The sequence below is a fragment of the Branchiostoma floridae genome, chromosome 17 (assembly GCF_000003815.2).
Source record: "Branchiostoma floridae strain S238N-H82 chromosome 17, Bfl_VNyyK, whole genome shotgun sequence".
In the NCBI taxonomy this organism is placed as follows: domain Eukaryota; kingdom Metazoa; phylum Chordata; class Leptocardii; order Amphioxiformes; family Branchiostomatidae; genus Branchiostoma; species Branchiostoma floridae.
Genome location: NC_049995.1, coordinates 15,265,556 through 15,281,515, shown reverse-complemented (window position 1 = coordinate 15,281,515; position 15,960 = coordinate 15,265,556). Strand labels below are relative to the sequence as shown.

Genomic DNA, 15,960 nt, shown 5'->3' with positions numbered 1-15,960 from the left:
GGACTGCCTGCCCTGGAATTTTTTAATAATGAAATTATTTGAGTGATCTGTCAATTCTTTTGGACACTCATAGGTCGCAGCCTATAGTCGAAACAGTGACTCAATGTTGTTGCATGTTTTTGTTGTTATTGTTCTAGCCGACCCCTTCAGGGAATGCTACGACGGTTTAGGCGAAACCTACCGGGGTACCATCAACTTCACCACGTCGAGCCTGGACTGCCTCCCCTGGAGTTCTTAATGAAATTAGTTGAGTGATCTGTCAAATCCTTGGACACTCATAGGTCGAAGCCTATAGTAGAAAGAATGACTCAATGTTGTTTCATTTTTTTGTTCTAGCCGACCCCTTCAGGGAATGTTACGACGGTTTAGGCGAGTCCTACCGCGGGACCATCAACTTCACCACGTCCAGTCTGGACTGCCTCCCCTGGAGTTCTTTAATATTGAAATTAGTTGAGTGATCTGTCAAATCTTTGGACGCTCAGAGGTCTCAACAGCGCAGCCTCTAATAGAAAGAGTGACTCAATGTTGTTGCATTTTTTTGTTTGTTCTAGCCGACCCTTTCAGAGAATGTTACGACGGTTTAGGCGAAACCTACCGGGGAACCATCAACTTCACCACGTCCAGCTTATACTGCCTGGAGTTCTTTAATAATGAAATTAGTTGAGTGATCTGTCAATTCTTTGGACACTCTTAGGTCACAGCCTCTAGTAGAAAGAGTGACTCAATGTTGTTGCATGTTCTTTTGTCGTTCTAGCCGACCCTTTCAGAGAATGCTACGACGGTTTGGGCGAGAACTACCGGGGAACCATCAACTTCACAACGTCGAGCCTGGACTGCCTCCCCTGGAGTTCTTTAATAATGAAATTAGTTGAGTGATCTGTCAATTCTTTGGACACTCTTAGGTCACAGCCTCTAGTAGAAAGAGTGACTCAATGTTGTTGCATGTTCTTTTGTCGTTCTAGCCGACCCCTTCAGGGAATGCTACGACGGTTTAGGCGAAACCTACCGGGGCACCATCAACTTCACCACGTCGAGCCTGGACTGCCTCCCCTGGAGTTCCCCCATGGTCAGAGCCTTCTACAGGCCCAGCGACTTCGAGCGTTACCATCTGGAGGAGAACTTCTGCAGGAACCCGACTCCGGAGTTTGACAGGAAGCCGTACTGTTTCATCCTCAACCCGTATAATGATGACCAGCTCTCGTTCCACGACTGTCCCGTACCGAACTGCGGTAACCACAGCATCTATGTTTATTTTCATTAATCGTAAAAATTAAATTACTCTAAAGATAACCTCATTTTACGAAAGTGAAGATTTTATGGTTTGTCTATTTGTATATCTATGTATGTTTGCATGTGTTTCTGCAATGTTTGATGTACACAAAGCAGGATTTCAAAATCATCCCAAGTGTTATTGTGCTTGTAGGTGGGTCTAGAAGGGTTGCAAAAAGTATTGACAAGCGTGTGAGGTCTGCGATCATTGATATTCTTGGTACTATCTATTTTCTACAGTAGCAAAATAGCTTTGTACCTGCAATTAGCATTTTTCATTGTGAGTACGTCATGATATTAAAATTTGTGTCTTAGTAAATGTGACAATGGGAAGGTTTTCATGTTATTGCTAGAATATACCTAAAAGGGATGTTTCTACAAGGTAATTAAATTCTTCTTACGGTCGCATGTAACTTTTACTATTCCTGCATCTATAGTTCCAACGACAACACTACCGACGACCACACTGACAACGACAACAATCACAACCACCCCGGAGACTACAACGGCGCTTCCTACAACGCTCATGACCACAACCATGGCCACCACACATGTACAAACATCACTAGAGGAGATGGCATCATCCCAAGCAACGTCTGCATCTGGGTCATCAGGAGATTCTAATAATCAAGATTCAACAGAAGCTACAGAATCTAACAACAACCAAGGGTTAGGTGGATCGCCAACTGCGTCAACCGGTAACAGTGGTACAGAAGGTGGTGATTCTACAACCACGGAATCCACGGACGATCACACCGCAGTTACGGACTACACCGTAGAAGGAACCTCGAACCCTTCGGATGGTACTGGTAACGGTGGAGGTACCGGTGGAGGTACAGGCACGGGAGGAGGAAATGGTGGAGGTACCGGTGGAGGTACAGATAGTGGCGGTGGTATTGTTGGAGGTGGGGGTACTGAGACCGGTGGAGGTACCGGTACCGGTGGAGGTTCAGATGGTAGTGGGGGTACCGGTACCGGTGGAGGTACGGATGGAGGTGGGGGTACAGATGGTAGTGGAGGTACGGGTGGAGGTACCGGTACCGGTGGAGGTACAGATGGTAGTGGTAATATCGGTGGAGGTGGGGGTACTGGAACCGATGGAGGTACAAATGGTAGTGGAGGCGCTGGTGGAGGTACCGGTGGAGGTACAGATGGCAATGGAGGTACTGGTGACAGCGGAGACAACGGTGGAGGTACAGGCGTTGGAGGTGGTGGCTCCTCTGGTGGAACTGGAGATACAGGCGGTGGCAGCAATGGTGGCGGTACCGGAGGCAGCGGCAATGGTGCCGGCATTGGTAACAGCACCGGTGCGGGTGCTGGTAACAATACCGGTGGCAGCAATGGTGGTACTGACGGAGGAGGAGACTCGGGCTCTGATAACAAACCAAGTGAGAAATTCTAAAATTCTTTATAATGGACAGATCCCAAAACCCCGCCCCTGTTCGATCATGGTTCTATTTCGAACACCTCCGTCAAAAATAGACATTTGTCCCACGGGGACAGGTTTTGACGGACGTGTTCGAAATAGAATAGGGGTTCTATTTGTTCGATATGGCGTTCGACAGGATCGGTCCATTGGATCTTAGAACTTATTTGTTCGCTTGTATTCATCTCAAACTGATGGGTTACAAGTTGCCCTCCCTCACATGAAAATTACATCAGCACGTGCAACACAGTAAAATTTAAGTGGCAACATATAGATACACTACGTATATAATAAGAAGGCATAATCTGGATACCAAGTGAGGCTTTAAAGCTACAAACCAGCTACACCCACAAGAAGTGAACCAAGTGCAAGGAAGATCAAGACTATAATGTAAACTGAATCTGAAAACTAAGTTAGTTCAGAATAAAGATCCTTTTTTTTTACAAATCTGTCGCTTTATTCTCATCAACATTTTTTCAGGGCAATCTTGAGTGGTTCACATTGTACTGCAGCATGCGAGGCTAGGACAGGTGTCGCTGATCACAGTTTAGATGCGGTTACAAAACGTAAAGTACTAGTATATGCCCTGAAGAAGGTGACAGACGGTCACCGAAACGTTGGTGAGAATTAAACAATGTTTCGTAAAAAAGTCATTCTATTCAGTGACGTACCAACCTGATGCAATGGATGTAACACTGGCTCACTTTTGATACTAACGTTCCAACATGACATGATTGTATGTGGGCTAATTACAAGTGAATAATCTAAATTATCATATAGTCAGGCGCCGCGGACCAATCAGAAGCCCCTCTCCCACCTTGGTTATTATGCCGTAACACATAGATTCCGGCCAGCCCGGTGTTTATCGCTCCTTAAGTTCTGATTGGTCAGAATGAATTGACACCGACACCGGCCAATTAGAAGGAGCAATACATAGGAAAATAAGGGATATGCAGGCATTGGCTCTCTCGGTGGTTTTATTCGGTGTTTATGGCAAAGGACCAGGCGTTATAATGCCATATACACCTCGGGGAGGGTCATTAGCCCTTAATTTTAACATGCACAGATCAACTAATTGATACAGTATACGGTTGCTAAGTTGCTACTAGTACTACTAATAATGGTATGACCGCTCCTTCCTCCAGGCTGCCGAGACGACCAGTTTCAGTGTGTGCTAAACCTCGTGTGCATAGCTCACTCCACTGTGTGTGACAATTAACAACGGATGTTGTTTGAAACTTCTAACTTTTGCCAAAATCATATCAAGTTGCTGTAGCATAACGATATGACTGGTACCGCTGTTCCTTCAGGTTGCCGGGACGACCAGTTTCAGTGCGTGCTAAACCTCGTGTGCATAGCGCACTCCACTGTGTGTGACAATTTGTACTGTTCCACTTTTCTTTCACTCCACTGTGTGTGACAATTTGTACTGTACCGCTGTTCCTCCAGGCTGCAGAGACGACCAGTTTCAGTGCGTGCTAAACCTCGTGTGCATAGCTCACTCCACTGTATGTGACAATTTTTACTGTTACTGTTACTGTACTACTCTTCCTTCAGGCTGCCGAGACGACCAGTTTCAGTGCGTGCTAAACCTCGTGTGCATAGCGCACTCCACTGTGTGTGACAATTTGTACTGTTCCACTTTTCTTTCACTCCACTGTGTGTGACAATTTTTACTGTTCCACTTTTCTTTCACTCCACTGTGTGTGACAATTTGTACTGTTCCACTTTTCTTTCACTCCACTGTGTGTGACAATTTCTACTGTTCCACTTTTCTTTCACTCCACTGTGTGTGACAATTTTTACTGTTCCACTTTTCTTTCACTCCACTGTGTGTGACAATTTTTACTGTTCCACTTTTCTTTCACTCCACTGTGTGTGACAATTTGTACTGTTCCACTTTTCTTTCACTCCACTGTGTGTGACAATTTCTACTGTTCCACTTTTCTTTCACTCCACTGTGTGTGACAATTTTTACTGTTCCACTTTTCTTTCACTCCACTGTGTGTGACAATTTCTACTGTTCCACTTTTCTTTCACTCCACTGTGTGTGACAATTTCTACTGTTCCACTTTTCTTTCACTCCACTGTGTGTGACAATTTTTACTGTTCCACTTTTCTTTCACTCCACTGTGTGTGACAATTTTTACTGTTCCACTTTTCTTTCACTCCACTGTGTGTGACAATTTCTACTGTTCCACTTTTCTTTCACTCCACTGTGTGTGACAATTTGTACTGTTCCACTTTTCTTTCACTCCACTGTGTGTGACAATTTTTACTGTTCCACTTTTCTTTCACTCCACTGTGTGTGACAATTTCTACTGTTCCACTTTTCTTTCACTCCACTGTGTGTGACAATTTTTACTGTTCCACTTTTCTTTCACTCCACTGTGTGTGACAATTTGTACTGTTCCACTTTTCTTTCACTCCACTGTGTGTGACAATTTGTACTGTACCGCTCTTCCTCCAGGCTGCCGGGACGACCAGTTTCAGTGCGTGCTAAACCTCGTGTGCATAGCTCACTCCACTGTGTGTGACAATTTTTACGACTGTGAGGATTTCAGCGACGAACAAGACTGTCGTAAGTTAGCCACAAAGGCTAAAATCTGCGGTGGTCTGGTGGTGCATAATTGGGTGCTAATGAAGAAGCTTTATCCGCGGGGTAACCTATATCCGTTGGTTTTGACAACATGGTACTTGGGGATGGACGTTTCACACTGCAAGATTTTGAAAATTTTGTAATTTGAAACTACCGTTAGTCGCCTTAACATCCCTAAAAACCTCTACTTCTGAATACAACATATATAGGTTAATGTTACCCGCATAAAAAAAAAGGTGAATTGTGTTATATGCTTTTATGATTCCTGGTGGCAGTCGTGCTTGTAGGATATGTTTTAGATGAATTTACAAGCGAGGTGTGGTGAGAATTACTAGGATCACACACTTCATAACACGTGCTTTAATGCTTACAGCAGAGTGGTGTTAAGTACACTTACTAATTCAAATTCATAGATAATTGTTGAAAGAAATCACCAGAGGGTGCGTAATTCACGTATGATGCACACGGGCTATCCTTACTCACCAGTTTATTACTATAATTTTGATAACCATTCTCACTTCTTTCGGTGAATAGGGCGGTGCCTATCTCCATTTCTATAGCCCTTGGGCCACATATATCTGTGGCCACTATAGCAGAAATAAGCTTTGTCGACCAAATATGGCTAAAAGTTTCTACATGACGGCTGTCACTAAATTGACAATGCAAAAGTACAGACAGTAGCCCTTAAGAATTCATTCATTACTGATGAAGATCTTAAAGGCATGGACAAGAACTCTAGCGGCTATTATGGCTCTTTTCTTTTATTGTTTATTGTTCATTGTTCATTGACTCCTTTAGTTGTTGATACATCAATGTTTGGATTAAGATTGCAATCATTTTAGGCAAAGAAAACATACGGTTGTTCGTGCTTTCATTTTCTCCATGAATACCCTCCAAAAATCAGGGTAGTGCTCTTGTCCTTGGCTTTAAACGTTCCTACACGTGATGCTGGCTGTGCTTGAGCTGTGACATCGGAATGATTACACAATTTCCGAAAATAATTTCATCAGGTTGGTGGATCATAGGACATAGGAATTTTCTCTTACACAACCAGTTTATTTCACCTGCTGACTTTTCGATGTCTGTCAGACACCTTCCTCAGAGGAAAAGCGCCACCTACATCGGCTACATATAGCGGCGAGAAGCAGAACTCCAGTTAGAAGCTCTGAGGAAGATGTCTGACAGACATCGAAACGTCAGCAGGTGAGATAAACTGGTTGTGTAAGAGAAAATTCCTATGTCCTATGATTACACAATGCATTTTCCAGGTTGCGCAGCGGACCAGTTTGAATGTAGCGACGGGATCTGTATCCCCGAACACTTCATCTGCGACGAATATCAGGACTGTAACGACGCGGGAGACGAGGATATCAACTTCTGTGGTGAGAATCTTTCATAAAAAAAGTAGTTTTGAGGCCGGCCTTGTGTCAGCTGGGTGAAAAAAGAGAAGAACTTGGGACAAATATCTATAAGTTGCCATGGGATTTCAGTCAGTCTTTTGCAGCCTAGGCAGCTATCCGCCGTCCAGATAGTTCACTCCTAGGCCAATTAACTACTTCTAGGCTTTTATTCCTAATTTGGCCAAAGTCACCTATTACTTCGTCCAGACCGGAGTCTGGTAGAGACTAGCCGTTGAGGCTGTGGGTTGTTGGATTCATTATGTCTTGGAGGGAAAATGTGACATTATCAGACAAGAGAGATAGAGAGATGGAAACAGAGGCAGTAATAATGAAGTGCACAGAAAGAAAGAAAGAGAGAGAGAGACAGAGAGAGACAGAGAGACAGACAGACAGACAGACAGAGAGAGACAGAGAGAGACAGAGAGAGAGACAGACAGAGAGAGACAGAGAGAGAGAGAGAGAGGCAGAAAGACAAACAAACAGACAAACCAAGGAAAACAGAGAAAGAGAGAGTAATCGCACTTTTTCTCATCTACTTCCAGCACCACTTTTCCCGTCAAGATATCCAGACTGGGTTCCTCCTACCACCACAGCTGCGGCAACCACACGTTCCTCATCCGGTAATTACGGGCCCAACACAGGCGGGCCGTACGGAAACGGCACGTATCCCAACCGTAACGGTACCTACCCACCCGGATACGGGAATGGAACGTACCCTGGTCAGTCTGGAAACGGTAGTGACCAGTACGGTAACAGCACGTACCCACATGGAGGAGGTGGGCCGTGTAGAAATGGCTCGTATCCATGTGGTAACAGCTCTTATGTTAATGGTACGTATACGCCTGGAGGGGACGGTTCGTACCCAGATGGGCCATACGGAAACGGGACGTATCCTGAAGATGGCGGCCCGTACGGAAACGGTACGTACCCAGCTTGGTGGAGTCCGAACGGTGGCCCGTACGGAAATGGTACGTATCCGGATTGGTGGAGTCCGAACGGAGGCCCGTACGGAAACGGCACATATCCGGATTGGTGGAGTCCGAACGGAGGCCCGTATGGCAACGGTACATATCCGGATTGGTGGACTTCGACTAGCGGCCCGTATGGTAACGGTACATATCCACCTTGGTGGAGTCCGAACGGAGGCCCGTACGGAAACGGCACATATCCGGATTGGTGGAGGCCGGACGGTGGACCGTACGGAAACGGTACATATCCGGATTGGTGGAGTCCGAATGGAGGCCCGTATGGCAACGGCACATATCCGGATTGGTGGAGTCCGGACGGTGGACCGTACGGAAACGGTACATATCCTCCCTGGTGGCGCCCTGAATCCGGGACTGGTGGAGACCCTTATGCCAACGGTACGTATCATGGTATCTTTTCCGTGTCAAAATCATGTCTTTGAAAGGCTACGCAAGTATTTACGGGGTGACATAACGTATATCTGTTGTTGAAAAATATGATATTTTGGGATATCACGTCAATGACGGTGGTTTCATATAAATTGCACTACACAATCTTTATTTTCAAAATATTGCAATTTAGACTGCTTGGACAAAAATTACGTGAATGCTTTCCGTTCTCTTTTTATCCATGAAAATGGCGATATTTCTGGGTGTGTCTGTGTGAGTGTATGTATTTGTGTGCGTGTTTGTGTGTGTGTGTTTCCATATTTTTGTAGCCTGCATAACTCAAGAACCTTTTAACGGATTAAGATGGTACGTGGTTTGTAGGCAGGTGTTGGGAAGCCGAAGGTCAAGGTCAATTTTGGGCCCCCTAGTATGTAATCTGGGCACTGCAGCAGAACGTCTATATTTCTGTATCTTTTGACTTGGAGAAGGTACGGTCTAAATATTTTGGCGCCAGATAGCTTGTGATGTAAGGAAAAGGCGAGTCATGTTTGGGCCCCCTAGCAGCTTGCTCTGGAACTGCAAACTATATTTTGTTCTATAAACATATAGCTTGATTAACGATTCTGTACCCCTTTCACTAGGTGAATGGCTGACAATGGACCCCTCATGGGTTGTTGACTCCACCGGCACACCGCACGTCGACAGCAACGGGGTAACATACGACGCAGGGAAAGTGTTGGATGGGAACAGTACAACGTATTGGAACCCACAAGGTACCGACTACATGTATATATATTAATTGAGAAATGCAGTTAATCAATGTGAACCGAGCACAAGGATTTGCCTTCTACTGAGCTCGACTTCTCGCTTCTTTGCAATGGTGAAATGTAGAAACAAAGAAACAGATATGTTTTACAATCACAATCACAGGGTTGTCTAAATTCACTATAAAATGTTACTACCAAGACAGTTTTCCTTTCTTCCTTCTTTACTTCCTTCCTTCCTTCCTTCCTTCCTTCCTTCCTTCAGTCCTTCCTTCCTTCCTTCCTTCCGTCCTTCCTTCCTTCAGTCCTTCCTTCCTTCCTTCCTTCCCTCCTTCCTTCCTTCATTCATTCCTTCCTTCATTCCTTCATACCTTCCTCCATTCATTGTTGTTAATCTTTCGTTCTCTCTAGGTAACAACAATGACAACTCCAGCGGCTGGTACATAGTCCTGGACCTCACCCAGGTACAAACTCTGACCGGTATTTCAGTCAACAACTACGGCGACACCACCCACGACATCGCCGCCTTCACGCTGCAGATGTCGCAGGGCGGGAGCCCGTACAGCTGGGAGGACGTGGTGTCTGTTGATGACGTACTGAACGGGACGAGTGAGACGCAGGAGTTCGGCGGTTTTGAGGCCACGGCTCGGTACTGGAGGTTCGTGGTCACGGAGACTTACGGGGGAGGGCAGCCTTTCCTCACGGAAATGAACTTCTTCGCAATCACAACAGGTAAAGGATTTTTTTTACCGCGAACAATAGACCGAACCTGTCGAACACTATTTCGAACAAATAGAACCCCCTGTTCTATGCAGGTGTTCTATATAGAACAGGGGTTCTATTTGTTCGAAATGATGTACCTCCGTCAAAAATGATGCTATTCGTACTTCCAGTTCTTGATTTCTGACGCCAGGTAATTGAATCAAACTTTGATTATATATCATATACGTATTCTACAGGGAATGACTCGATCCCAGGAACCGGTGGACCATACGGTAACGGAACGTATCCATCTTGGTGGAGGCCGGACGGTGGACCGTATGGCAACGGTACATATCCGGATTGGTGGACTTCGACTAGTGGCCCGTACGGAAACGGTACATATCCATCTTGGTGGAGTCCCAACGGTGGCCCGTATGGCAACGGTACATATCCGGATTGGTGGACTTCGACTAGTGGCCCGTACGGAAACGGTACGTACCCAGCTTGGTGGAGTCCCGACGGTGGCCCGTATGGCAACGGTACATATCCGGATTGGTGGAGGCCGAATGGAGGCCCGTATGGTAACGGAACATATCCGGATTGGTGGACTTCGACTAGTGGTCCTTACGGAAACGGTACATATCCAGATTGGTGGAGTCCGGACGGTGGCCCGTACGGAAACGGTACGTACCCAACTTGGTGGAGTCCGAACGGTGGCCCGTACGGGAACGGTTCTTATCCGGATTGGTGGAGACCGAATGGCGGCCCGTACGGAAACGGTACGTATCCAGTTTGGTGGACCCCGAATGGAGGCCCGTACGGAAACGGTACGTATCCGGATTGGTGGAGTCCAAACGGTGGCCCGTACGGAAACGGTACATACCCACCTTGGTGGAGTCCCAACGGCGGCCCGTACGGAAACGGTACGTATCCATCTTGGTGGAGTCCCAACGGTGGCCCGTACGGAAACGGTACGTATCCATCTTGGTGGACTCCGAATGGCGGCCCGTACGGCAACGGTACGTATCCACCTGGATGGAAACCTGGATCTGGTAACGGTGACACTGGGACAGACGGTTCTTCAAGTGTTGAAGAATTATGGAAAAGGTTCAATCTAACATACACACTGAATCTGACGAAAACCCCATGCCCACCCTTCAAATTCCGACAGTATCTCGTTGGGGGGACATCGTCGCTAAGTTACAGTCAGAGTCTCCCGTTGACAGTTTTGTACTGTGTTTATGTCATGATAACACAGTTTTTGGATTCAGGGCTCTCTCTGACTATCTCAAGAGTCTACGATCCTTTGTAACAGACTCTCGAAAGATGTAGTGCATTGCAAAGTCTTTCTTCGGATCAGGACTTGTTTTGGGCAAGAATCGTCCCTTGTGAAAGTAGCCCGGCGGCTTTTAAATTTGATATCTGGAAGTGATATCGATCCGATTTAGCTCAACGAAGACCTTCTCTTCCACTGGTCGCAACAGAGAACTGAAAGATGCTGTGTACAATATTTAGAGATTCATTGTACCAGAGGAAATTCCACTAGCTTTTTCCGACATGGACAATGGAACAGTGGACCACGGCTTAACGTCCCGTCCTAAAACGGCAACCCTTTCCGGTAACGTGTTTGTCGGGTGAGCGACACAGCCGGAATCGAACTCACGGCTTCTAGTTCCATGGGCAGGGCCGCTAACAACTGGACTACGCACACAAAAAAATCTTTCTAGTCTGGCGACTTTTCGAATCGACCAGTCTGTCACACTGTCTGTACCAGTGGACCAGTCAATGCTGTAGTGATTGCTCAAGGTTGTGTGTCCCAAGGGCTATTGATACGGAGTTGTGCGCTGTCCTATGTACCATCTTGTGTGGGAGGCATGAAAACCAACTACACTGCTTGGAGGTTGCAATGCTTTAGGCCATCGTATTAAGCCACATTGCTGCCACAATGTTAAGAACTTAGTCCTGTGGAACAGCTCACAGACATTGGAACAACTCACAGACATACAAGTCTACGATCATTTATGATTCTTTTACATAAAACATCGCCTCATGATAAGAGCCATGAGCGATCGAATTTTGTAGCTTTTATTCTATTAGCAGTTAATGAAAAGAGGAAAATGGAGTGTTAAAACTCTTATTGCGTTGGCCGGGAATCGAACCCGGATCTACTGCTTGGAAGGCAACAATGCTGACCATTACACCACCAACGCCGCATGGCGCTGGAAGAGAATAGAGAACGTTTAGAGCCTTCTGTGTATGTCCGAATAACAAAATCTATTATGGGCCAGACTTGTATCCTACTAGTACATGATGATCTATCTGAATGATAAACAAGATGATGACAGAAGCGGTCCTCGTCGACTAGACAGACGAATGACAATTATGTATGGATCAGTTTCTGTTGTATTACTTGTCAGACAAAAATTAAGGACAGGACAATATCTGAGTGAACTTCAAGAATTTTTATTTCAAGGTAAAAATGGATATAAAAAGGATTAATGCGTTGGCCGGGAATCGAACCCGGATCTACTGCTTGGAAGGCAACAATGCTGACCATTACACCACCAACGCTTTGTGACTCTTTAAGATAATCGCCAACGTTAAGATTCTTCTGTTTATGTCCTGAGACAACACTACTTGTGAAAATAATATATTCCCACTCACGTTGCCTCAGTGGAGAGTTAAGGACTGGGGTGAGAAGACCGAGGCATCGTGGAATCCGAGATTCCATGCTTACCCGTAAAATACTTAGGGGGTGGGTGGGTGGGGGGGCTAAAAATTTGACTGCACTTCTTTCCCGTGCTCCCCCCATCTACTAATATCCTCTTCAGCAGAAAAGGTGAAGAATTGCTCCGAAACTTAATATCATGTGTTGCGCTCTGTTGTACAGATATAACACAGAAAAGACACCTACACTTGAACAGAACTTTATTGACCGACAATTGTACATGATATGGCAACTATCATTACCCAAAGTACCAAATGACTGACACTCGGTTTTATTCCGACTGCTGTACCACATGAGAAAGAGCCATACACTCTTTGTGTCTGGCGGTAGGCTGTTCCAGACATTGGGCCCACGGTAGGCTATTGATCTTCTGAAGGTCTCTCGCTTAGGCTTTGGGACAACCAGTTGACTACTTGCTTTGGTTCGTGTACTCTGATCCCTGCAGTACACAAACATCTAGCGCATGTAGGGTGGTAGTTGCATATAACTTCGGAGCTTTGGATAATCCACACAGATCGGAGATATCCCTCTGGTGAAAAGCGGCTACACTAGAAACCTACATTGCCTCTGACCATGGACTGTAGCTAGACTAGTCTACTCTTGCTAGGCTGTGTCCCTCCCGCCCGGCTCATGATTCACTTGTGAATAGAGGGGGAGTTATATCACATGTCATGAACTCACGCGAGTGGAGATCTCGCGAGAGTTCATTCCATTGTGATATCATTGGGAATCATAATATATTCCCACTCACGTTGCCTCAGTGGAGAGTTAAGGACTGGGGTGAGAAGACCTCGGCACCCGCTTCTCCCGAGTGCCATTATTCCCCTAATTTAAGTTCCTACATTTCCCTTCATTTAATCATCTCCCAATCCTTATTCTTCTCCTTTCCCTTTTCCCAATCCTTATTGTCTTCATTCCCCCAATCCCTTATATTTACTCCCTCACCTCTGTGCCTTTCCGTACAAAACCCTCTACGTATGCATTAAGCCACCTTGACAACACAGCAGTCTGCTGTGGTCCCTATGGTCTGCTGTGCATGCTTGTTGTTATCAACAGGGTGGGTGTAAGACTATCACAGTCATCAGTCTTTAGGTGTTCCTCAGGAATGCAGATTGATCCCTGGTTCTCAGCTAAGTTCCTTGGGCGCCTAAGGTCCGGCTCGAGTGGGACCTGTCCAATCCGAACTCAGTGGAATGGTCGACGACCAGTCCGATTAGACAGAGAACCCTTAGAGATTACCTGAGACCAACCTCTCCCAGGTTTACAGTAGTTCAACTCATCTTGCGTCGTGTTGGAAATCAAACATTGATTTCTCTGCGTATACAAGAACAATATTCCAGCTGCAGAGAAAGCTATCACCACAATGCTTGCTCAGTATCCAACCTGTAACTGTCGACCTTTACGCACAGTTCTATGTATTTCAGTCTGGACAGGCCCCACTCGCTTCCCGGACCACCAGGCCGAAGCCAGTATGGGTGGCAACAGCTTAAGGGAGCTGAACACGGTCCACGAGTGAGAACTAGGCCAGCTAAAGGTAGCCAATAAACAGGAACACAGAAAATCCAATGGTAGGAAGGAATGTGACACGAGAAACTCGTCATGATCTTTGTCTTTATTCAAAACTTGCAAAACAAGAAACGCAAACACCGGTTCAGTCGACGGTAAAATCACCATCCAACATTACCGTGCAGACGCTGCGGACCTTATCGAAAATTGCATGTCGTCCAAGGTCACAATCTAATTATGACAACCGAAGTTCCATTGTTCCCATTGTGTCCTCCATTCCTTTGACCTTTACTTCTGACCTGTCCAACAAGGTAGGTCTTCACTGTACTACCGTACGGTCTTGTTACCTACCATGGATTTGTTCACCAACCATGCAAGAAACCAAACAAAATCTGAGGTTATCCAACAACCTGTCGTCATATCAAATGAAACACCGACTCAAAGTTACGATTACCGTTCACCGGCGCCCGTTGTCTTACAGCGAAAATCCACTATACCATCTGACGCACCCCGCTGTCCAACAACGAATTCTCTACACGATTGTCCAACAATCTCACCACACCGTCCACCGGTGCCGTTGTTCAACAGCGAGTACAATATACAACCATGTACTACACCCCACCGTCCGACAGTGCCGCTGTCCAACAGCAAATACAACATACAGTCATATACTGCACCACCCCCTCCAACGGTGCCGCTGTCCAACCGCAAATACCACATACAACAAAGTACTGTACCACACCGTCCAACGGTGCCGCTGTCCGACAGCGAATGCAACATGCAACCATGTACTTGTACTACACCGTCCAACGGTGCCGCTGTCCAACGGCGAATACAACATACAACCATGTATGTACTGTACCACACCGTCCGGCGGTGCCGCTGTCCAACAGCGAATACAACATACAACCATGTACTGTACTACACCGTCCGACAGTGCTGCTGTCCGACAGCGAATACAATATACAACCATGTACTATACCACACCGTCCAACGGTGCCGCTGTCCAACAGGAATACAACATACAATCATATACTGCACCACACCGTCCGGCGGCCACGCTGTCCGACAGCAAATGCAATATACAACAAAGTACTGTACCACACCGTTCAACGGTGCCCGCTGTCTGACAGCAAATACAATATGCAACAATTACTGTACCAAACCGTCCGACGGTGCCGCTGTCCAACAGCAAATACAACATACACGATGTATGTACTGCACCACACCGTCCAATGGTGCCCGCTGTCCGACAGCAAATACAATATGCAACAATTACTGTACCAAACCGTCCGACGGTGCCGCTGTCCAACAGCAAATACAACATACACGATGTATGTACTGTACCACACCGTCCAACGGTGCCCGCTGTCCGACAGCAAATACAACATGCAACAATTACTGTACCAAACCGTCCGACGGTGCCGCTGTCCAACAGCAAATACAATATACACAAATTACTGTACCACACCGTCCGACGGTGCCGCTGTCCGACAGCCAATACAATATACAACAATTGCTGTACCAAACCGTTCGACGGTGCCGCTGTCCGACAGCAAATACAATATACACAAATTACTGTACCACACCGTCCGACGGTGCCGCTGTCCGACAGCCAATACAATATACACAAATTACTGTACCACACCGTCCGACGGTGCTGCTGTCCGACAGCGAATACAATATACAACAATTACTTTATTACGTCAACCGACGGTGCCGTTGTTCGACGGCGAATTCTAACCAATTAAAACATTAAATCGATCGACGATCCTCAGTCATACAGAGTCAAAACCTAAAGTTTCCCCACAAAAGTTACGTCCTCGGTACTAAGAAATCAGACCACTGCGCCCCGCTGATCAGCCTGACAGGAGCTGGGGAGGAGAGAATCATAACCGGGTTAGTGCAAAACTGCGACCCACTCCGAAACTACGTCTCGCTGATCAGCCTGACAGGAGCTGGGGAGGAGAGAACGCCGGGTTAGTAACGAACTGGGCCCCGCCGATCAGCCTGACAGGAGCTGGGGAGGAGAGAACGCCGGGTTAGTGCCGAACTGGGCCCCGCCAGTCAGCCTGACAGGAGCTGGGGAGGAGAGAACGCCGGGTTAGTGCCGAACTGCTCCCCGCCAGTCAGCCTGACAGGAGCTGGGGAGGAAAGAACGCCGGGTTAGTGCCGAACTGCTCCCCGCCGATCAGCCCGACAGGAGCTGGG

The 15,960-nt window shown here is 46.6% G+C and overlaps 1 protein-coding gene and 2 non-coding genes across 3 annotated transcripts; 1 reads left to right on the top strand and 2 right to left on the bottom strand.

Moving 5' to 3' along the window:
* The first annotated feature begins 311 nt into the window (after nucleotides 1–311).
* On the top strand, nucleotides 312–11,186 carry LOC118404360 (uncharacterized PE-PGRS family protein PE_PGRS54-like). Its single transcript, XM_035803430.1, has 9 exons — nucleotides 312–429; nucleotides 963–1,229; nucleotides 1,707–2,657; nucleotides 5,166–5,276; nucleotides 6,563–6,676; nucleotides 7,237–8,058; nucleotides 8,691–8,822; nucleotides 9,225–9,545; nucleotides 9,773–11,186. The coding sequence occupies exons 1-9, from the start codon at nucleotides 312–314 to the stop codon at nucleotides 10,825–10,827; spliced, it is 3,891 nt and encodes a 1,296-aa protein (XP_035659323.1). The 3' UTR covers nucleotides 10,828–11,186.
* A 467-nt stretch (nucleotides 11,187–11,653) lies between these two features.
* Nucleotides 11,654–11,725, bottom strand: Trnag-ucc. Its single transcript has one exon. It is a non-coding gene; the product is annotated as a tRNA-Gly (tRNA).
* A 289-nt stretch (nucleotides 11,726–12,014) lies between these two features.
* On the bottom strand, nucleotides 12,015–12,086 carry Trnag-ucc. The gene has a single exon. It is a non-coding gene; the product is annotated as a tRNA-Gly (tRNA).
* Between the last annotated feature and the right edge of the window lie 3,874 nt (nucleotides 12,087–15,960).